This window comes from Sinohyriopsis cumingii, chromosome 4, assembly GCF_028554795.1.
Source record: "Sinohyriopsis cumingii isolate HCF-2022 chromosome 4, ASM2855479v2, whole genome shotgun sequence".
Classification (NCBI taxonomy): Eukaryota; Metazoa; Mollusca; class Bivalvia; order Unionida; family Unionidae; genus Sinohyriopsis; species Sinohyriopsis cumingii.
Genome location: NC_142964.1, coordinates 34,959,739 through 34,983,659, shown reverse-complemented (window position 1 = coordinate 34,983,659; position 23,921 = coordinate 34,959,739). Strand labels below are relative to the sequence as shown.

The following is a 23,921-nucleotide window of genomic DNA, read 5'->3' as shown; positions in this document are numbered from 1 at the left end:
TTAGCTATGTTTCTGTCAGGTAAAAGACATCAATATTCTGGTCATTGATAAAATTAACTATTTCTGTGCGCTTTTCCGGTGGTCCTACTGATTGGGCATTAAATAATGCAATACGCTGAGGTATCTCTTGGATAGTTGATACGAAGGTTGACGAATTAATAGGGATTTGAATTAGGTTCGAGCCGGAAAGGGCATAAGGGAGATAACTGGAATTCTTCTTCCTGTTCTACGCCGGCCAGCTTTGAAACAACGTTTCTTTTTTCACTTCTGTTCACATTAGGTAATGATGAATGTAGTCGCAGTTCGTTTAGCCTAGAGCACAATGTAGTGTGGAGAACCAAGGAGTGGTAAATTAAAGCAATTAATAAGGGTCCATCATAGCATAAACGGGTTGACTGGCGAGTATCACGTGATGGCGGTTTGTTCTGATGGAAGTTGTAGCAGTGGAGCAAGACAGCTGAGAAAAAGTCTAATTGTTCTCGTTTCCAAAAGAAGGAGATGAAGAAACACATACAAACTGAACATCCAATACATAATGGACACAATAACGTAGACGAAGACAGGCAACAAGCACAAATATCATGAAAACGGCATAAAAAAAACGGAACAGCTGCATCAAGCCGGTTAAGCAATATCGGCCATCTTGAAAACGCGCTGAGCATCGTAATAAACTTGTAGCATTTGATAATTTTATTAGTATGAATATTTTTAATGAAAATCTTGCCGTGATACATAAGGAAAAAAAGCAAACTTGAAGTTGAATAAACCAGCTTATGTTGTTATGGCAGTACTTGAAATATCAAAGACGTTAATTTACGAGTTTCATTATAATTTTTGTTAAGGTTATGTGGCCTGATGCGGAATTGTTGTTCACAGTCATTTACTCGTTGATGTATGACGTTGAGACGGATGATATTTACAGAGAATTTTACAAACACCGGGATCTATTTGATCTTTCAGATTACCCAGCAAATAGTGGATTTCACTGCGATGACAATACAAAAGTACTAGGAAAGTTTAAAGATAAGGTTGCTATGAAAATTATAGCGGAATTCATCGGATTGCTTTCTAAAATGTACTGTCTAAAATTATCAGAAAATAAGGTTAAGAAACGAGCTATGGGAATAAAAAGAAATGTTGTCGGTAACGTAATAGGATTTGATAATTATAAGTCCGCGTTAGATGGGTTTAGTGGTCATGTTAAAATGATTGCAATAAGATCAAATTGTCACAGAAATGAAACTGATGTCAAAATGAAAAATCTGGTCTTTGCAATGCCGATGATAAGAGATACTGTTCTGATTGCATTCAAACAAAAGCGTTAGGATACAAAAATATGATGTTGATTTTACCAAGATAGATTTTTGAGATTGGTTGCTACAGTGAATCGCTAGCAATATCATATAAATTGCTAACAATGTCAAATAAAATATTATGTGAAATATATAAATAAACTTGTACAAGGGTGTTTCTGGATCAAACCCTATTTTATTTGACGACGACGACGATTCAATAACATTTCCTCGACGGGTAAACGATTATGAAAATAAACTTTTGTTGCCTCAACAATGTTTTCTTTTTCGTATTGGTTAAGGCTAACTTGAGGGGGCCATGGAGGGGGGAAGAATCATGTTGTAGTCCAATACAAGATAGGGTTTTGCGCCAGAAACCCCCAATACAAGACTACTGGTATGCCATAAATGTCGGACAGTTTTCAAGCCAAGATACTTTCCTCTTAAACAGTTCTTTACCGGCGTTTGAAGCGCTGAGCCTTTGCAAGAAAATGTGGATTGTAAGAATACATTTTTTGCTTGGTTGCGTTCTTTTGTAATGAACGTACGTTTTTTGTCCACCTATTTTTCTAAACAATATCGTCATTGCCATGTAACCACAGTTATTAATTTTTCATTCTTTTCAGTATAGTTGGATGTTGGGGTTGCTGCATATTTCCAAAAACCGCAGTAGTCCCGTATTTTAAACCTCTGTCGATTTCCATGATTCAGCTGTTAATCACGGAGTACATAACATCTTCGCTCCATGTGGAAATTTCCTCCGTGGTATACGTCCCTTTGAAAATATTTAGCGTTGCGGTTATGTCCATGAATTGGCTACCGAGAGGTCCTATAGTAACATTCTATCATCAACGTCACATTTTTTTATTATTATTTTTTTTTTTTTGCATTGTGTAACTTATCATTACCACCTTCAATTTTAGCACTTTCATTGTTTGCATTTGTTGGACTTTTTTTTATCTCAGTGCTTTAATGTTTGTGACTGTTATCGGTTCCATCAAGGATTGACGACATCCCAAAAAATGGACTCCTCCTTAATTGTATATATAAGTTGTTAACAACATAAACGTCGCCATCTATACTTGCAGTATCCACGGGGACTGAAGAAGGCACAGTCTGGGCTTATCCAGAGAATGCCGTTATTTTGTAAATATTCTCTGCGTAGTCTTGACCGTCCGTGTTCGAACATTCAAATTCTGGTGACACGTATATAGTTTTCTTCAAAAATAACTGCGTCGCTTTGCTGCGTTTCTTGTTTTTCGTATGTGTTAGGCTTTTGCAGTTACTTTTCATTTACCAATCACACAAAATGGCTTGAACACCATGCGCGTCTGCTGCTATGTTTACCAGAAATTAAGTTTCTGTCAGACTCTTCTATATTTGTCTACATTACAGTTACTTTCCCCTTTGCTGGGTCTTTAAAGGGTGGTATAAAAGCATTGTTTTGAGAAGTACTACTTTTGATAAATCATGAACAATAAGTTATTTTTAAAATAGTTGACGTACAAGGCAATTTATAAAAAAATAAATGTAATTTCTGTTTCAATGAAATGCATGACTATTCATTTTGACAAATTAGACTATTTAAATAAGGTTACACTAAATCTGCAAAATGTCCAGTACAACTTTAAACTTGCCCCCCCCCCCCCCAAAATGAGAGACTGTTTTGGTAGACTTTAAAGTCCATTCATTTTGCATAAATATATACCCCCCAACCGCCAAATAATTTGGTTTGACTGACGAATCTTCTTTTTTTTTTTATAAGTACGATCTAAATATGACATGATGTTATCAAGAAAGTCTGCAAACAACAGAACCCAGATTTCATGCCGGTATCGTGATAGACAATTTTACTGTGACATTTAATTGTAAAAAAAAAATTCATGTTCAAGTTAATACGCAAATTAATTTCATTCGTGACAATATAAATATAAATTGAAATGTTAGTAAAAACGTACTATGTCCTTTTCGCGAAACCGGGTCCGCTTAGTGAAAAGGACCCAATTTTAACACTTCACATTAAAAATATACTATCTAAAATGAGTTACAACACAAAACAGTTTCAATTGTGAAATAGAAATATTGATTTATAGTGTTAGTAAATACGCAGTGTGATCTTTTTTGCAGACGGTGGTAAGTCCTATTCGCGAAAAATTAATTTCATTTGTGAAATAGAGATATTGAACGAAGCTCTTAATAAAAACAGCCTCGTTCCTTTTCGCAGAAGGTAAGTCCTTCCGCGAAAGAAATGCTTCTTTTCACGTATAGGATTTTTTTGCACTTTCCACCAACCTCCGTCCATTGACATTACAAAAAAATAAAAAAATAAAAAAAAAGAAAAATAAAAAATAAAAAAAAAATAAAAAAACATTCCCCCCCCCCCCCCAACAAATACCGTGTGACCAAGTGACCGTGTCAGCCTCGTTTTGAGTTGTCACCTACATTGAATTTAGCTGAAAAGGTGAAAAGTTGATCATAACAGTCTTAGAGTTTCCGGCTCACTACATGCTGCGAATCCCTTGAAAACGAGAAGCAAATCATGATTTTTTTTTTTTTGTATCAAAACGGCACAGATAAACTCAAGAGAGAAGTGAAAGTGCCACCTGTGGACCAGATTACTAAAACAGAACTTCTGCTTTAAAAGCGTCTTAGAAAATAAGTCGTGGCGGCGCTTGAATAACGCTGATGGCGTCGAAGTGAAAGTAGACAAACATGGAGTCGTCTAAACTGGATACATTTGTTAAAGGTTTGGGATAAAACAAAAAATGTAATATGAGGAATGGAAATTATTCTTACAAATTATATTAATTCGAGCTTTTAATATATATGTGAGAGTACTCGACTTGTATTGTAAAACTTAAAAATGTTTCATGCCGTTACTGCCTTATACCACAGGGGCTCGTTACAAAGAAAATCAAGGGATGGGGGTTTATTACAGGTTAGAACCCCCATCCCTTGATTTTCTTTGTAACGAGCCCCTGTGCCTTATACTATCAATCTCAAAGTATTTTTGAAAAAATGCATTTTGTAGGAGTAATATGTACTTTTTTATGTAGATTTTTTTTTATTACATATTTATGTTTTCCTCCATAACCTCTAAGATGTTACGCCAGGAGCTAACCACAGGGGCTCGTTACAAAGAAAATCAAGGGATGGGGGTGTTATATTATTACAGGTTAGAACCCCCATCCCTTGATTTTCTTTGCAACGAGCCCCTGTGGAGCTAACCAAAGCTTAAATCTGAAAATAGAAAAATTTCCGACATTCGGAAATCGGCCGTTTTCTCGTTGGCAACATGGGACACCTATTGTTGCCTACGATGTAACTGTAAATCATAGAATTACACTATAATACTACAAGGGATGATGACGTTTATTCTTATATAGGTCACACTAGAAGGGAGAGATGTGACCTCCCTTGTTTACAGGTAAATCACGGTATTTGGTCCAGATGTGTTGCACATGGGAGTCAAATTTAAACTTCACAGAATTCTGTTGAAACAACTTGATCTTGGTAGTTTAACACTTTGAACCTCTGAAAATTTAATGGTTATTGAAGAGAAAATGACATGTTTATTTTTTGTTTGTTTGCTGAAATTTTTTGAAAATATACATGAAAAATGTCATGCAAATTAAATTCCTTCATCACTGGATTTGTCTAACTTTTGTTTTGCCCTCCAGGCACTCACTTTCAAGGCATTTTTTTCTTCATTTCATTACATGATCTGTTTCATTTTTTTCCTTCTTGATATGACTCCACCAGCTTCATGGTTTCCAGTTAGTTTGGATGATCTTAAATCCATATTGGATACTTTTTAGGAAAAAAACCCAATCTGAATGAAAAATCTGTAACATTATCAAACTGAAGTTGTGCCTTAACAAAGTGCTTCTGCATTGCTAGTTATTAATGTCACATGTAACCAAGAGGTTATTACTTGCACTTTCATTTGCAAATATTTGTGTCTACTTATTAATATAATACCAACATGATGCATGTCAAGCATTTTAATAAACTTCTCAGGATTTGTAGGAATTAAAACATTTTTAACTCATCAAAACCCTTTTGCAGAAAAGAAATCTTGTTTAGGTAGGGCTTTTATATCAGTATGACCATTTAACTCATTAACCCCTGGATGTTTTTGTCGTTTTCATCTGAAATACGAGTAGGAAACACATTCTGGGGGCTATTTCTGAATACACCCTAATACATCGACTTCCAAGAGATTTCCCATTAACCTAATGCCTAGGTGTGTTAGAAACATCATTTTCCATGGCTATTTCACTTGCACATGAGCAGAAGGGTAAAAGTTGGAGTTCTTTCTTTTCTTTTTTTTGCTTAACAGGCCCATCATTTTCGTATTGAGACCACTCTTTATTCCAAATGCCCATCTTATCCTACTTTCTATAAAGGTTTGCCTGTCTGTGTGCAGTTCAGACTGGTGTGCCTTAGATTTGAGGCCAAAAAGTCTAAAATCCAGACAAAATCAGATTCCGTCAATGGACAAATTTAGGTAGAAAAAATCGGGTCCAAAAAAGTAGGTTTTTCCCTCTGTATTTTGTAGTGCAACTAGAACGTTCAGTTTATTTGGTATCATTGTAGAGCTACATCTGTCTACCTTTCAATAATACCACTCACTTTAGTGTATCATACATGACCTTGATGCTACAGAGCTTGGCAGTAGGCTGCTACCTCCTGACTTGTAAATGTGGCACCATGGGTTAATGAGTCAATGCATATGTGTATTATAGTATGAACATGTAAAACATACATTTTTACAGTGTGTAGTGTCCATAACCATTTTGTATCATATTAACTTCATCGATATGTGGACATATTTGAAACCCTTTAGTGTCAGTTAGTTTGTGGATATGTTGAAAACAGTCATATATTAATCTCAAGGAAAGATTGAAAGTGTACAAAATGAGGAAAAATAGGACGTAATTACTTTTATTCTAACTTTTTATTAAATTTTGCTATTGTTAATTCGATAATCAAACAAAATTTAATTTTAGCAAAAAGTATTGACTTAAGTATGTATGATAAAGTACAGTTTAACACAAAAAGTGCTGCATTCGAGTATAATAATGACATAAAAGATTTATATCTCATTTGTCTAATGGACTCTACAGAAAATATTGGTACAATATTTCACTTTCATACTTACCATTATTTCAACATTGACAAATAATTTCTTGTCGGTAATGATGTTGAGGAATCCCTCCATGCTTCTAAGTGACTCAGTTGAAGCCAAGCCTGCTGGAATGTAACACTTAGATGCAAATACAAAGGACTTATTTTTCGCTTTTTGCAGACAAACAATTAATGATGCTATATTGCATAAGGAAGTTGTTGCATCATCCTGTGACATGGAATATTTTCAGTCAAAGATGATGCAGTACTAATGATATGGAAAGTTTTAGTTTGATATGGTTAAAGTTCTGAAAAATGGCTCCAGAACTATTACATATATTTTCACGTTACGGACACTACTGTTTTTTTTATAGTGTCCGTAACCACGTTTTGTCCATCAGGAAATTGTAATGAAAAATATATCAATGAATTGTATATTTTTGAAACCATACCCACAGTATGTATAACCAAAATTAATAAAACTGTTGTGCGTGTCTTCAAAATAGGAAAACTGTGAGTGGTTACGGACACAACAAATTTTTCTGTACCAGTTTTTGTTTCAGTGGATACTTTGTAAAAAAAAAATTAAGACCCCAATCTGACATTTCTTTGGTTTCTGCAGCATTGATAACTAAAGTTGAACTTTTATATATGAAATTTAGTAAAATAATATGAAATCTTTTCTAATAATTACAGACAACTCAAAGAGGGTAACAAGAATATAAAAAGCATAACAAAGTACAGGTTCCATATTTTTATTGATATATCCACCAATTTTCTACCTTTTGACAAGGGGCCCATAGTGGCCGAGTGCTCTAAAGTGCTCACCGTTCTGGATAACTGCCATCTCACCTCTGTCTGTGTGGGTTCGAGTCCAAGGCTCGGCAAGTGTGGGTACATGGGAAAGCCTGCCAGTAGCTTCTTGTGGGTCGATGGTTCTTCTCTGGGTTTTCCAGGGTTCTTCTTCCACCAGTTATACTGGCTGCCATGTATAGCCTATCTCAGGGGTGGGCAAACTACGGCCCATGGGCCGCATGTGGCCCGCCAAGGGTTTTCATGCGGTCTAGGAACAAGTCATCATTCGCACTGACTCTGTTTATGTTACTCTGTTTATCAAGTAAATGTGCTTCTTTTGAAGTTTGAGTTTTCAAATATTAACAACGATGTAGCATACAGAGGTTTGGAGGTTCTACCCAGGTACCCCACATTGCCTGAAAAAATTCTCAAAATTAATAAAATACTGTCGACGGACCATCAACCCCCCAAATCACCTATCTGTGGCTAACACAAGTAAATGAAAGACATCTGTGATTATTTCTGTATGCATTATGATTATACAACTTTCACCGCACTGATATGGAGCTTTTTTTGGGTATGATCTTGCTATTAATTAACCCCATGATTAACATGTCATATAATTTTTGGTTTTTACATCTAGATCTGGGCAATATTATGGTAGTTTGGGCTATGTTTTAATAGTCTTTGGTTAATTTTTCCCATAATTTATAGGTAGATTGGAAGTATCAATACAAGCTGCTTTGGTCAATGGGAATTTCTGTATATGTCAAAACTGAATACATTTCTCATCAGGAGTCAAGCTAGACTTGAATTTTAGGGAGAAGTGACTACAGTGTACTCCTTTTGGACAGAACAGGGAAAAGTGACTACTATTTTTGGACAGAACAGGGAGAAGTGACTACTACTTTTGGACAGAACAGGGAGGAGTGACTACTACTTTTGGACAGAACAGGGAGAAGTGACTACTGCTTTTGGACAGAACATTGAGAAGTGACTACTACTTTTGGACAGAACAGGGAGAAGTGACTACTACTTTTGGATAGAACATTGAGAAGTGACTACTACTTTTGGACAGAACAGGGAGAAGTGACTACTACTTTTGGACAGAACAGGGAGAAGTGACTACTGCTTTTGGACAGAACAGGGAGAAGTGACTACTACTTTTGGACAGAACAGGGAGAAGTGACTACTACTTTTGGATGGAACATTGAGAAGTGACTACTACTTTTGGATAGAACATTGAGAAGTGACTACTGCTTTTGGACAGAACAGGGAGAAGTGACTACTACTTTTGGACAGAACTGGGAGAAGTGACTACTGCTTTTGGACAGAACAGGGAGAAGTGACTACTACTTTTGGATAGAACATTGAGAAGTGACTACTACTTTTGGACAGAACAGGGAGAAGTAAATACTGAATAAGGAAAAGTTGGAGCAAAGCAAGAAATACAATAGAAATATATATGTCTGTGTTCTCTTATTTGAATTATGTGCTCTGTTTCCCAGTATGCATATTCACATTAAACATTAGGTTTAAGCAGTATTTTGAAGTTGAGAATTTTCTGAGTTGTATGTATATTATAAACACATTTGGTACACATTTAAAAGTTGTCATATTCATATGCAGTGCATTTAGGCCATATGACTTTAAAATAGTACAATGTAATGAATTTTAATTGAATAACCATGCTGCAGTATTGTAACTGCAAGTTAGTCAAAATGTTTAATCATGTACCCGTAATCAAGGTTTTGTTTTACTTTCTGAAAGTTCTCTGTAAAATGGCACTTGAAAATTTTGTCTAAATGTGTTTAAAACAACCCATATACCATGTATATGGAAGCAAATGCACAAGTGTCTTCAGATCATACTATTCATCCTAATGTCTTTCTTGCCATGAGTAAAACATTACTATAACTATTCAGACAGCACTTTGAAGCATTAAAGTCTGTGTATGAATGAAATAATTTAAACCCTTCTTTCCTACTGAATCAACACAGTCAATATGCATGTGCATCTGTTTTTGGAAATGGGGTTTTCTTAATGCAACCACTCACTTTTTTGCTTTGTTACAACAATCCATTGATTGAATTGCAAAATGTAAAGTTTTATTATTTATCTATGTACTTGTAGTAATGTTAGGAATTGGTAAATATTTGCTTTGCTGCTTTTTTTTTTTCTTCATTGTACCGGTATTTTCACAAAAATAATTGAGGTCAGAAAACAACTTTGACCTTGCAGAACTTCTTGAATTCCACAACGGTGTATTCTGCCGTATGTTAATCTGACCCACATAATTGTATTTTAAAGCTAAATCTTAAATAACATAATATTTAGACTTTTATGTCTATCAATTGTGTATTGTCCTGAATATATTTGCCAAATGATTTATGAAAACAATCTAATAAAGTGGTCCTTCCCAGACACAGCAATGTCTGCCATTATTTCCCCATGACAGGTTCACTTGCAGTTTCAAACTGATTGTATGAAGAAAATAATGTACATACAGCAGCTAAAAAAATCAGATTACTGATTCTATTTGTAAAACAAATTAGGCAAAAATAAAATTGGTAATTGTTAGTATATATATCATGTACTAAGTACTGGATAAAAGCAGCTCAATTAGATGCACAAATCAATAAAAAAAAAACAATGTTTTTCCTATGGGAGAAAAAAGTGGTAGGGCTGGCCATGAAAAAACCAGGACAGTCGGGTTGACTGGAAATGCACAGATTTTGTTTACCTTACATACTGTTGTTTAAGTTTTGAAATGAGAGTTTCTATTTTATTTATCATAAAAGGATAACTTGCAGAAATAAGAAGTGATAGTTGCTAAATTACTTAGGAAAAGGGTTAATTGTCAATCAGCAATCAAAACACAAGCCTGTGAATGTGCAAGAGTTTGTTTGTAAGTGCAGTTGATGTCAGCGCCAGCTATTTGATGACTTGATGCCTACATTTTGCCTTGAGTTATAACACAACACTGGAACTAGCCTATTTAAGGCAATTGAACATCAAAAAGACTTCAGTCACCCAATGAATCTCTGAAAAATCACAAAGTGAAGCCGTTTTCACTTTTCTAACAGAAGAAGTTGAAGTTTATGTTTTTTAAGCGACTTATAGTTTCCCGCTTTGTCTGGTAGCCTGACCCCTGTTATATAATGCATTAACTGAATAAATACAGTCATATTTATATGTTGTAAAAGTGATCAAAAAAGAAAACATTAATCCCTATTTTTTGCCCTCTGTATGGTAATTGGGGTAAATCTAGTTTTTCGTGATAGTAAAGTAAGTCATACATGAGTTGTAGTTATTAAAAACTGTGTTTCAGTAATGAGTGTTCTTAATTTAGAATTTAATTAAGCATACCATTCGATGGCAATTATTCGCTTTATTTGGATCTTCATAAACTTATGTTCCTTTGGAAGGTCATTATTTAAACACCATGAGGACATTCTGCCAAACCCTGTCATCTTTTATACTAGACCCAACAGCGTTTATTCTTGGCCTGTTTAGTACTTGGTTATCATTGTAAAGGTCCATAGTAATCAATAATTTTCATCAGGAAGATTTTTGATGACATTTAAGGTGCAGATCATTCAAAAACATTAAGTTAAACTACATGTGTTTTAATATTAAATTTTAGAACAAGTAATAATATTTAATTTAATTTGAATAATGACTACATTGACATATACTATAGTTCAATGCTACATCATAATGACATTTTTGCACTGCCCAGTGTCAGCCATTACAGAAAAGAAGTTATTTTTAGAAAGAAATATGTCCTTATTAATTTTAAAAAGTTTTCAGTTTGGTTTTCTGAGAATTTGGCATTTGTGATTAATATTTGTGGAAATAAAATTTAGTCTTTGGCTGATTTTGGGAAAAAGCCAAAAAAATATATGTGAGAACAGACAATATGATCAAGTGCTTTGCATATAACACTGGTGAGAGACTGGGCAGTAATTATTGGCTAGTGCATGGTCACTTGGCTAATATTTGCAAGAGAACAATCCTTTGGGATATTGCCAGTGTCTAAAGATCATTGAAAAGGTGTGTAAGTGCTGGTGCCAACTCAGAAGATACATGTAGCAAATTTTGAACTCCTGAACATTTTACTATATATTAATTTTGCATAGTTAATAGTGAAGCCATCTCAATGAAGGACTAAAAATTGTGTGTTCAATGTTTCAGCCTTCTCATTATCAGTTTCTGCTACCTTGGTATTTGTCTTAAGTCGAGGAATGCCCCATGAGTCGGAGGTGTCTGTTGTATGTTAGAATTCACCTCACTTTGATTTACTCCAAAATAATTATGATCTAGGTGAATCAAATAACGTAAATGTAGGTTAACCATCCATCTTGACCATTTCAAATGTTCCTGGAAATAGAGTAGTAACTTAGAAGTCTAGATGATACTTAACAACACATCTCCAAAATGGAAAAGTGATAAACACATTTAGACTCATTAGGCTGGTACTAGCAGTTGCCAAAGGAGCAGCCCAGAGGTTTATCATTCATAAGATGGCTATCACATTTACCAGGTAAAAATAAAAATTGTTTACTATTGCATTGGTTTTTAAAATTAGGCACAGTATTAGGTTTTTTTTTCTTCTTTTTTTCTTATACTATTATAATGATTAGTATATACAGTGTACATGTACTAAGTTCTACAAAGTACTGGGCAGAACCATAGGTAGTCAGAGGTGACTTGGCCTTAGAGTAACACTTATTTTTCTTGTTTTTTTATGTATAAACATTCAACACCATGTCTCTTGTACTGTAACTAGAAAGAAGTCCTGCTTTTTGCTTTTTTTTGATTGACCCACATAAGTTCAATTAATCTTGCAAGGTTTGATCCTAAGTTGACCAGTTCCTTTTTGTGTATTACTGATGTAAACAAATTGATGTAGAGTAAGTAACTTAAACTGACCAAACAAACAAGACACTATTTCATCAGAATATCTTCTTGATTTTGGTTGACCTCACAGGGAGGAGGGGTAATTGTGATCTAAGGCCTGTCAGGTAATACTTTTTTGTAGCAAATCCCAGTCAAATCGATTTTCCTTTTTATGTACTGGTACTGCTGTACTAATAGCTGATGTAGAGGATCATACCAAAAGCATCTACAAGACCCAGCAAACAGGCCATTTAACATCCTAATGTATTTGTTAAATAACAATCAAATGTGATGTCAGCAGTGTGGCAGTTTACAGTGATGTCTAGCACTGGGGCATCATGCCACAGACATGTAGCATGATGTCCCACCCAGTCACATTATTCTGACACCAGGCCAGCCAGTCCTAATAATAACCTGTTAATGCTGAGCTCCAAGTGAGGCAGCTATTAGTACCATTTTTATAAGTCTTTGGTATGACTTGGCCAGGGTTCAAACCTATAGCCTCCCGTATCCGAGGCTGACGCTCTAACCACAAGGACATTGGTGTGGTCTAATCAAATGCAGCTACTGGTTCTTGTAAAATATGTGCATGTGTGTGACTAGGATTTTTAACATAGCTTTAACAATTTTTAGTTATATCGCTACGTTGTCTGCAGTGTGGCAGTTTATAGTGATATCTAGTACTGGGGCATCATGCCGCAGACATGTAGCATTATGTCCCACCCAGTCACATTATCCTGACACCAGGCCAACCAATCCTAGCAATAACCTCTTAATGCTGAGTGCTGAGCGAGGTAGCTGTTAGTACCAATTCTGTAAGTCTTTGGTATGATTCTGCCTGGGTTCAAACCCACGACTTCCCACTTCTGAGGTGGGCGCTCTAACCACTAGGCCACCGGAGTGGTAACTTATAAAATATAATAAATGTTTAGGTCTATCATTTCATAATTATTATAGTAAGTGACTTTACCACACAAGTCACTGGCAAGCAGCTCATGCAGAGAAGACACTATTTCTTTGGAATGTCTTCCTTTTTGTGCTCAGTTGAAGCAGGGGAGTATTTGTGGTCTGGGGCCACAATATAAGGGGAGTGTCTGTAAAGACTATGTCCTATTATTGCAGGAATTGAGAAATACAGCAACCATCAGTTGTACAGTGTCAAAATAAAAATAATCAGGAAATATTATGTAAATGCAAGATTTAATAACAAAAGTTTGAGTAAATCCATTAAATAATTATGATTTACAATATTGTGTTATATTACATAGTATATTTATTAAGGATGAAACCAGTAATTGATAAATAGAAAAATCAATACTTATTCCATAATGATACTTTATGCAGGTTACTTTGGCCTTCATTAGTCATTAATAATTATTAGTCATTTGCCTTTTTATTCTTCAAAATTGAGAATTCATGGGAGACAGCCATAGCAGGCACATGCATTTATTTATGTCAGTAATGAAGAAAAACTGTTGACAACACCCATTTGCCTTATACAGATTAGGAAACAAAAGGTGACTTATTTGGTTTGAAATCTGCACCCTCCGCCCCTCTCCTGCCAATTCTATTCAGATTGTTTATATCCTCTTTGTATGCTCAGTCTTTGTTAACATAAATCAGTGTCAAGAAGACATTCCAGATTATTTTCCCCATGCATGATTTAAGGCATCTTTACACGTCATTTAAAAACCACTTTTACGCGAAATTTCACTTATGCTTCACATCTTATCTACTTGTATCAAATATGCAGACTGTATTTCCAATGTGTCATGCAGTGAAGTGTAGGTTCAGTTCTGATTGGTGGTTATTGTTTGTTCTAGTTTAGAGTAAAACAATAACCACCAATTAGAAATAACTAGCTTGTTCACTGCATGGCACATCAGAAGTATTGGAATCCAAACTCAGTCTAAATAATTAAACAGCAACAGAAACTTTGTGCAAAAGAGCCATCAAAATGAGCTATAAAGTACTTAAATCAGACATGGGGAACAATTTTGGAGTATCTCCTTTTATGCTGATATATGTAATCAATGGCTGTACTTACTGGCTTGATTAAAGAAAAAGAAGCATTACAGTGTTATCTTCAAAACAAAAAATAGTACAATTGCCTCTTGCAAGAAAAACAAAACTGCATAAGGGAGCAGAGATGACTACACCATTGGGAATTGAATTCCAAATAGTCTTAAAAGTTTATCATAACTCTAAAAGTATTGAGTATTCTGAATGAATTCCAGTGGTAATCCAAATTAATTCCAATCTTGAAGGTGGTGATGTACCAGTAACATGGAATAGTGTTGATGTGCTAACAGTCCTGATGTATCACAGTGATATAATTTCAAAATGTCATTGAATTTAGTCTGAAAAGTATTAATGAACACTTTGTGATTCCAGCAAATAATATAAACAAATCCTCTAAAATTACAACTGAACAAAACTAAAATTGTTTCTTCTAAAGACTGATGTTAAGATAGGAATGAGAAGTTCTAATAAAAACAACCCAAATATGAAAACCTACATTACAGTAAGACGACTAGGATGATGGTCATCTTAATGGAAATTTCCATCAAACTGTAAATAAAATTTGTTTCTGGAATTTCATGGTTCAGAATCAAAGCTCTATCTAGAAATCAGAACCAAGTAAACTTTGTTTACCCTACACGACATTAGGTATGTAGACCCAGGCTCCTACCTTCAGTTATGAATGGGGGCCCCAAGTGGCCGAGTGGTCTAAAGCACTCACCATTATGAATCACTGCCATCTCACCTCTGTCTGCATGGGTTTGAGTTGTGGGTTCAGCCTATGTTGGTATGTGAAAAAGCTTGCCAGTAGCTTCTTGTGGGTTGGTGGTTCTTTCCGGGGGTTTCCCGGGTTCTTCCTCCACCATTAATACAGCTGCCATGTATAGCCTATCTTGTGCTGAAAAATGGTGTTAAACCCTACAATAACAACAACAATAACATCAGTTGTGAATAAGGGACAGTCACACAGTACCAATTAAATGTACATGATACATTTTATCTGCAGTTGTGCAGTGGGAGCATACGTGTTTTTAAACACAAACAAAGCATGAGCACTATGTTGATTGTTATGGAATAAAGGATTCCAAAGTTAGTACAAACTTCATCTGGGCAGAGGAATAACTGGTGAATCACCTCATAAATTATGTCACTGCCAATAAAAACAAGTTTATTAATGTTTGAACTCCTTTTTTCTCCCCTTACAGGTGTAAAGCCCAAGTTGTTCAGAGTCCTCAGCAGGAAGCAGTCAGTCCACAAAAGTAGTTTTGAATCTCATTTCCAAGCAGACATTCGGCTCTACACTGAAGATGAAAAATTCCAAGTTAATGTTCCAGTCATCAGAAATTATTATGAAACCTTTGAGTATGACTTTCCACAACCAACTGCAGAAAAAATATGCCAGGATATCTCCAACAAAATTGGGATACTACCATTACTATCACATTTGTTTGGGCTTCAATTAGTATTCAAAGATGGTGACAGTGTGTGGATACAGCCACAACAAACATTAGGTCTTCTTCCACTTAATGGAGGAAATGAGTTGCATTATCGAATTCGCTATGTACCTAACAAAAACAACATCCACAAATTAGCAAAACTTAGCATTAAAGCTTTTGAATATTTGTACTATCAACTCAAATTTGATATGGTACATGAACAATTTAGCACAGGGATGGAAGAAAGAGAAGATTTTGAGAAGTTTTTCAGAGGCCTGGCAGTGATAGACATGCTAATTTCACTTAGGCTAAAAACAGCTGATGATAACGACAGCGAAGAAAATGTTACACACATCCTGAAAAATGTTGAGCAGTATCTGCCACCCTCTCTTTGCAGGAAGAATTTTTTTGACAGAATCTTCAAACCACTTGAAACAGAGATGATTAGAAAATTAGAAGAAGTCAGAAGAGAATACACACCAGAAAAGTGTAATGTTCATAGCTTAATGATGAATAATGTTGTTTTTTTGTTGGCTTCAGTCCCATCAGTTTACATTGAGAAGTATGAAACGTTCAAGTTTAGCATCATCAGGCATGCAACAGAAAGAGAAGGTGTGACAAAAATAAAGTTTCAGAGAAAAACCAAAATGTTGCTTACACTTGATTTACGATCTGATGAGAACCAACTACCATCGCTACAACTGAGTGAAGTAAATCCAAATACAGGTCAAGAGGTATGTATTACCCATACCTACTGTAATTTCTTGTACCCACTATTTTTAGGACAAGGGTCTCAAACTCAAACCACCCTGAGGGATGCATGAGGGCATTTTCAATGGCCCAAGGGCTTACACCACCTATGTTATCTCTCATGACATCTGTGACACCAGTCACTGTGTAGGCCCAAGGATATGGCTTGGCGAGCTGAGTGTTTGAGACCCGTTTTTGGATAATATTAATCCATTTAGGTAATATTTGTTGTATAGAGAAATGAGTTTTCCTTTTAGGATTTGCAACTATATTTATAACTGAAAAAAGAACAGTTTAAATGAGGATTAATTGTTTGGGCATAGAAAGATTGAAATCCCTTTATATTTATGGCATAATGTTAATTTAAAAAAAAAAAAACAAATATAGTTTATATTACTAATTATAGCTATGACTTAAAATTTTACTAAAATTAGTAAGAAAGTCTAGATCCACAGGCCTTTCAAGTCAGTTTTTATGCAAAAGAGGTAGCTTAATAGTATAGTGTAAGATGTCCAGTCTGATATACATGTTGTTTTCGTGCATTGTCTTGCTTCCAGCACAAATAGTGTTGTGTAGCATGTACCCTGTCAATTGACCTAGAAACTAGAGGCCAATACCTTGCACACTTGGCAGCCCATATTAACACTGTTCCAAAGATTAAAATTTAATTGCATTGGTCAGGCTATATTTATTTTGATGTCTTTTTCCTGATGAAATGAAAGCCTGACGGTTGAAAAAAAATACAATACTCTAGAAATGTCAAATTTAGTTTTTGGGATTAGGGTGTATTATAAAGGCTAATTTGCATTGGAAAAGATGTTTACAAGCAATCTGTTTCCAGGCGGAAATCAGGTAAATGCACAGCGTCAATGAAAGGGAATTATTTATGGAAAGTAATTCTTTATTTTATCATAAATGTGTTAGAGTGTATTTGGCTTGGCCTCCTGTGAGCTCAGAAGTACATTAGGTGTGTTGTTATTAGGTGACTAATGTAGACAACAGTTTTTACCATGAATGCATCCAGTGATGATGCTTTTGCTCAGGTGTTGAACATTTCAAAAAGCAGTTTATATAAAAATTTATTTTTGTATTGTAGGGATTTTTTTTCTTGTTTTGTATTTATTCTTGTTTAACTCACTTTTTTGCAGATTCCTAAGCTTAACTGGCACTATATAGTCAGGATTGTGCTGTCTTGTCATTAAACAACATATATTAAGCTTCTCTTATGAATGTTTTATCCAGTGAAAACGTAATATTTAATATATGAATTTTGTTTTCCAGGACACACGATTTAGGTATCCTCTGGGTAATCTGCTGGGGCTCTCCTTCGTTAAGGTTGAATCTGACACAGAAACATGGTGGAAGGTGAACATTAACCTTCGAATAGGACAAGTATGTACTAGTAACTTAAAAGGTTGGCAAATGACAAATGACTGACATCATGGACCTGTTAGAAGTTAAACATCAAAATGTCAGTCGGCTGCAGCACAATGTTGATTATTATTTTCATGTCTGTAATTATTTGTTCTTCACTTTTCATAGTGAACAGCAGATATTAAGCTGGACCTTCCCATCCTTCTGTTCCTTTGTTTCACTTTCAGCTCTCAGTATTGCATTTCAGCTGAAATGTGTATGCTGCATGATATCGATGAGATTGTGGCTGAGTTCAACGTCATGTAACAGAGAGGCTTGCCAGACCCACCCACTTTTCTTTTTACAAAACAACTTGCAACCTAATTTGGTATGCAGCTTGATATTGATTGGACTGTAACTTATCCAGCACAGTAACTTTTTTAATTATTATTCTTTTTAATCTAATTGGTATGCAGCTTGATATTAATCCGACCTTGATTTACAGTTAACTGCACAATAACTTCCTTAATTATTATTCTATTCAACCAAATTTGTAATGCTGTTTGATATTGGTCGGACCTTGATTTACATCTGCACAATAACTTCCTTAATTATTATTCTATTCAACCAAATTTGAAATGCTGTTTGATATTGGTCGGACCTTGATTTACAACTGCACAATAACTTATTTAATTATTATTCTATTCAACCAAATTTGACATGCTGTTTGATATTGGTCGGACCTTGATTTACAACTGTACAATAACTTCCTTAATTATTATTCTATTCAGCCAAATTTGACATGCTGTTTGATATTGGTCAGACCTTGATTTACATCTGCACAATAACTTCCTTAATTATTATTCTATTCAACCAAATTTGAAATGCTGTTTGATATTGGTCGGACCTTGATTTACAACTGCACAATAACTTATTTAATTATTATTCTATTCAACCAAATTTGACATGCTGTTTGATATTGGTCGGACCTTGATTTACAACTGTACAATAACTTCCTTAATTATTATTCTATTCAACCAAATTTGACATGAAGCTTGATATTATCGAGATTATATCCTCACAGTAACTCCTTGGTTGGATTTCAGCCACATTTGGCAGACAGTTTGATATTGACAGAATCTTGATTGGTTTGGATTATCAACATTTTGCATAATTATGTAAAACAAAATCTTCCTATCTTGTGGGCAAAGGTTTGCAGTGGGTTTCATAGTACCTACTCCTTAGGGAGGGGAATGAGGGGCTAAATTGGTACATACATGTACATTATTTGTTCATTCTTGGTTAAGATGTCTTTAGCTTGGCTTTTTTGCACACTATAAATACTGTTATACATGGAATCATAAAACTTTGTGAGTGGATGCATATTGATAAGTACTACACCCTCATTATAATGTACCTCAATGTAACCTTTATTTCTCACTTCACTGACTTGGTTAAATTTGTTAGGTTTGAGTCACTGTTCATGATAAATCATCAAACAATATGATGATGTGTATCCTTAAAAGTACAACACCCATATCACAAAGGAAGATCACTGTGACCTACATTTCACATTCTGTTGTCTTAGGTTAAGTTTTTGTGTGTAGTTCAAGCTCTCTTTATGCTAGAATCCTTAAACAAGATGATTGTTTGCTTCTCTTTCAGTATTATATTATTGCCAGGAAAGAATGTTACTGTGGCCTACATGTCACATTTTACTATCTTAGCTTTAATGTTTTGAATTTAGCTCATAGCTAAGTAGATTTAGCATCCTACTGTTACACATAGATTCTTGAAACCTGGCGAGGGAAAACATCTTGATGAATGTTACACTCTCAGCACAAAAGTAGGTCTCCGTGACCTATATATATATTGCTCCACTGGCTTTGTTTATTTTTAAGTTTATTTCTCACTCTCTTTTAATACTAGCTTCATCAGACTAGAAGATGGTATGTGTTTGTGTTAGTAGTTCACCCATATCATAAAAGAATGTCACTGTGAACCACATTTCACATTGTACTGGTTTTGATTATATTCTTGCATTTAGCTCCTGACCATATTGGTTTTGAGCATGCTGTAAATATAAAATATTACACCTAATTTCATAAAAATTAATGAAGGAATTCATCCTAATTTATACGACACTCTTATCAGAAAATAGGTCACTGACATGCATTTCATGTTTAACTTACTTCAGTAAAATTGTATGTTTAAGTTTACTTCTCAAGCTTTGTTTATGCTAAAATCCTCAAATTAGATGATTGTATGCATCTCTGTTAGTACCGCATCCATCTTATGTAAGCATGTCACAGTCTTACATGTCACATCTTACTGTCTTAGGTTACATTTAGCTCTTGATCCAATACACCAATCCGGTGGCCTAATGGTTAGAGCATCCACCTCGGATGTGGGAGGTCGTGGGTTCGATTCCCGGTCGAGTCATACCAAAGACTTACAAAAATGGTAGTAACAGCTGCCTTGCTTGGCGTTCAGCATTATGAGGTTAGTGTTAGAACTGGTTGCCCTGGTGTCAGGATAATGTGACTGGGTGGGACATCATGTTACATGTCTGCGGCATGATGCCCCAGTGTTAGACATCACTATAAATTGTGACACTGCAGAATCATAGCGATATGACTGAAAAATTGTTAAAGCTATGTTAAAAGTCCAAATCACACACACACACACTTTTATCACTTATATATATATATATATATATATATATATATATATATATATATATATATATATATATATATATATATATATCTCTTGATTCATGAATCTTGATGAGTTATGTACTCACAACACAAAATTAGATGTTCGAATGCATCCCAGTTGCTGCCACATCCTTTCCATTTTGCTGGCTTGGGTTATGTTTTGGGGTTTTGCTCATAACCATATAGGATTTTTAGCACCCTGTATACATGTGTGTCTTGGTAGTACTGCACCCTCATTTGTCATTTGCATTCAACAGTGGAGAGGTAACATTGATATATATTTAATTGGCTGTTATTAAATAAATTTAAAAGCAATAATTATGAAATCAAAATGTTATGGACATTACAAGGTTTTGTTGTGTCATGATTCAGTGCCCTCATGCAACATTTTTCTGAGAAAGGATAACTAATTGCATCTGAAAGCATGCAGAGATCCTCAGACCAAAATAAACAATAAATTATCAAATAATTTTTACCATGTTTAGACATAATATTCATGACCTAAGAATTACATTCCAAAATCAGATAAATTGCATGCCAGTCTGATAAGTTTCTGAGTATTAGACCTTGCAAGGAAAGTAGATGTGTTGACCTAATTCATGATGTAAGTCATAGGTATTTCTAGGACTACCTCCATTGTTACATTGTTTTGGGCACCTCCATAGGGACACTGTTTTGAACATCACCATGTGGACATTGTTTTGAAAACTTCCATAGCAACATTGTTTTGGAGATCTCCATAGGGACATTGTTTTGAACATCTCCATAGGGACATTGTTTTAGACACCTCCATAGGGACATTGTTTTGAACATCTCCATGTGGACATTGTTTTGAACACCTCCATAGCAACATTGTTTTGGAAATCTCCATAGGGACATTGTTTTGAACATCTCCATAGGGACATTGTTTTAGACACCTCCATAGGGACATTGTTTTGGACACCTCCATAGGGACATTGTTTTGGACACCTCCATAGGGACATTGTTTTGGATACCTCCATAGGGACATTGTTTTGGATACCTCCAGAGGACATTGTTTTGACCACCTCCATAGGGACATTGTTTTGGAGGCCTCCATAGGGACAATGTTTTGGAGACCTCCATATCTACATTGATTTGGAGACCTCCATAGGGACATTGTTTTTGACTCCTCCATAGCAACATTGTTTTGGACACCTCCATAGGGACATTATTGTTTGAGACATCTCCATAGGGACATTGTTTTGGACATCTCCATATGGACGTTGTTTTGGATATCTCAATGGAACATTGTTTTGGATATCTCAATAGGGACATTGTTTTGGACACCTCCATAGGGACATTGTTTTGGACACCTCCATAGAAACATTGTTTTGGACACCTCCATAGCAACAATGTTTTGGACACCTCCATAGCAACATCATTTTGGCCACCTCCATAGGGACATTGTTTTGGACACCTCCATAGGGGCATTGTTTTGGACACCTCCATAGCGACATTTTTTTGGACACCTCCATAGGGACATTGTTTTGGAGACCTCCATAGGGACATTGTTTTGGACACTTCTATAGGGACATTGTTTTGGACACTTCTATAGGAACATTGTTTTGGACACCTCCATAGAGACATTGTTTTGGACACCTCCATAGAGACATTGTTTTGGAGACCTCCATAGGGACATTGTTTTGGACACCTCCATAGGGAGATTGTTTTGGACACTTCCATAGGGACATTGTTTTGGACACCTCCATAGGGACATTGTTTTGGACACCTCCATAGGGACATTGTTTTGGAGACCTTCATAGGGACATTGTTTTGGAGACCTCCATAGGGACATTGTTTTGGACATCTCCAATGTTTTACTGAAGCACAGTCAAAACCATCTTTGGACTGCTCCATTTGAGGCAGAGACCTTGGTTGGAGGACTCATTCCCTCTCTATCTCAAGATCTGTGGGACCAACAACACGGGTCCCTTAAATCGCTTCTGGCCTGACAAGACCTGTCAGGAAGTGTGTTTATCCTGATATTTCTTTTGAACAATGTAGGTGCAGTTGAAGAAGAATCCCTAATTTAAACCTCCCCTTTGCCCTTCAGTGGCTAGATGGGGTTGCTGGAAAGGTAACGGTAAAAGCTCCTCTAAATTTTCAGAGTGGGGGGAGCAGTCCTTGGGACTCCCATCCTCACTTGTGGTGCATGTAGTTTGGGGTAATACCTCTAATTCAAACATAACACTTTTAAGACTCCAAAGATGGCTTGCCATTTCGTTCTAGATCACTGATAGACAATTTCTAGGATGCAATGAATAATATAAAGATTTTAACAATACATGAAAGAATATTTCTTAGAAAGGCCAAATTGATCTATAAAGTATCCAGAAAAGCATTTCCTGTCTATCTAAGCAATATCTTTCACCAAAGAGATGCTGATGGTACTCCAAATTTAAGGTCCATAAGAAGTAAATATTACATTATACCAAGGCCAAAGAAGGAATTGTTTAAAGAAGGTTTTCAATATACTAGAGCAGCAGAGAGGGTGAACAGACCATAGAATTCCGACAAAACAAATAAAACAAACAAATAAAATCATCTCGTAGAAAGGTCAAGATTTTTACAAATGAACTTTTCCTTGAGATGTTTTATTTCTGTAATGACCGATTGTACTAATAAAACCTCAGTTCGAAATAGTATCTGAAAAAATAAAGTACTCTACGTGTTTATTTATTTCTTGTTTATTTTTTTGACGACCAACGTTGGTAGGTACCCTCTCTGCTGCTATTAATTTACCACCATACCAAGTTTGATGAATATTTTTCAACGCGTTCTCGCTGTCGTTTTTCCTCATCTGTTTCATCTTCATCTGTTTCATCTTTATTTGTTCTATGTTTCAAGTAATATTCAAGTTCTGATGGTGGTTTTTCTATTTTTGGATTTATGTTCTTTCTTTTTCTGTAATAGTTCATCAAACTTCGATATCGATCTCCACCGCAATTTTTGCAAATCTGATATAATCCTCTAACGCCGTTGTTACAACCAACACAACTTCGTGGACCAGCATGAAGATTTTTCTTTATAAGATAATTATGTTTCTTGCAATATTCTCCACGGCACCTTTTGTTGCATTTATCTGTTGTTCCTTGACGCAGCCACGCACAGTTGTTCATTATATTAATGATATCTGTTTAATTAAATTTAATTTTATCATCACCCCTGTTACCCAAATATTTTATCAAGACCCACATGATATCTTGTTCTTGGATCATGTAAATTTATTGTTATAAATCCATGCAGAGTAGCTTGCGCTCGTGAGAAGAATTTTTGAATTTAATTATGTCCATGTCACCACCACACCAAGTTTGATGAATATTTCGCAACGTGTGTGTGTCTACGCCATTAAACACAACTAAAATGTTGCAGTTGTCTCTGATCACCTTCGGAATTTGTGTATATCATTGAGTAACATAGATCATGTCTGTATTTTTGTGCCTACCTTGGGGAAAATATTCTGGCTGGATTTGATTGTTTATCTAGCATCACATCGTCGT

At 35.3% G+C, this 23,921-nt stretch overlaps 1 protein-coding gene across 1 annotated transcript in view; it reads left to right on the top strand.

Moving 5' to 3' along the window:
• Positions 1–3,792: 3,792 nt before the first annotated feature.
• Positions 3,793–23,921, top strand: part of LOC149800920 (tyrosine-protein kinase JAK2-like) — a 171,770-nt gene continuing 151,641 nt past the window's right edge. Inside the window, exons 1-3 of the mRNA XM_089956754.1 lie at positions 3,793–4,038; positions 15,347–16,311; positions 17,609–17,719. Of these exons, the coding sequence (XP_089812880.1) occupies positions 4,005–4,038; positions 15,347–16,311; positions 17,609–17,719 (1,110 nt within the window). The 5' untranslated portion in view covers positions 3,793–4,004. The remainder of the gene's footprint in view (positions 4,039–15,346; positions 16,312–17,608; positions 17,720–23,921) is intronic.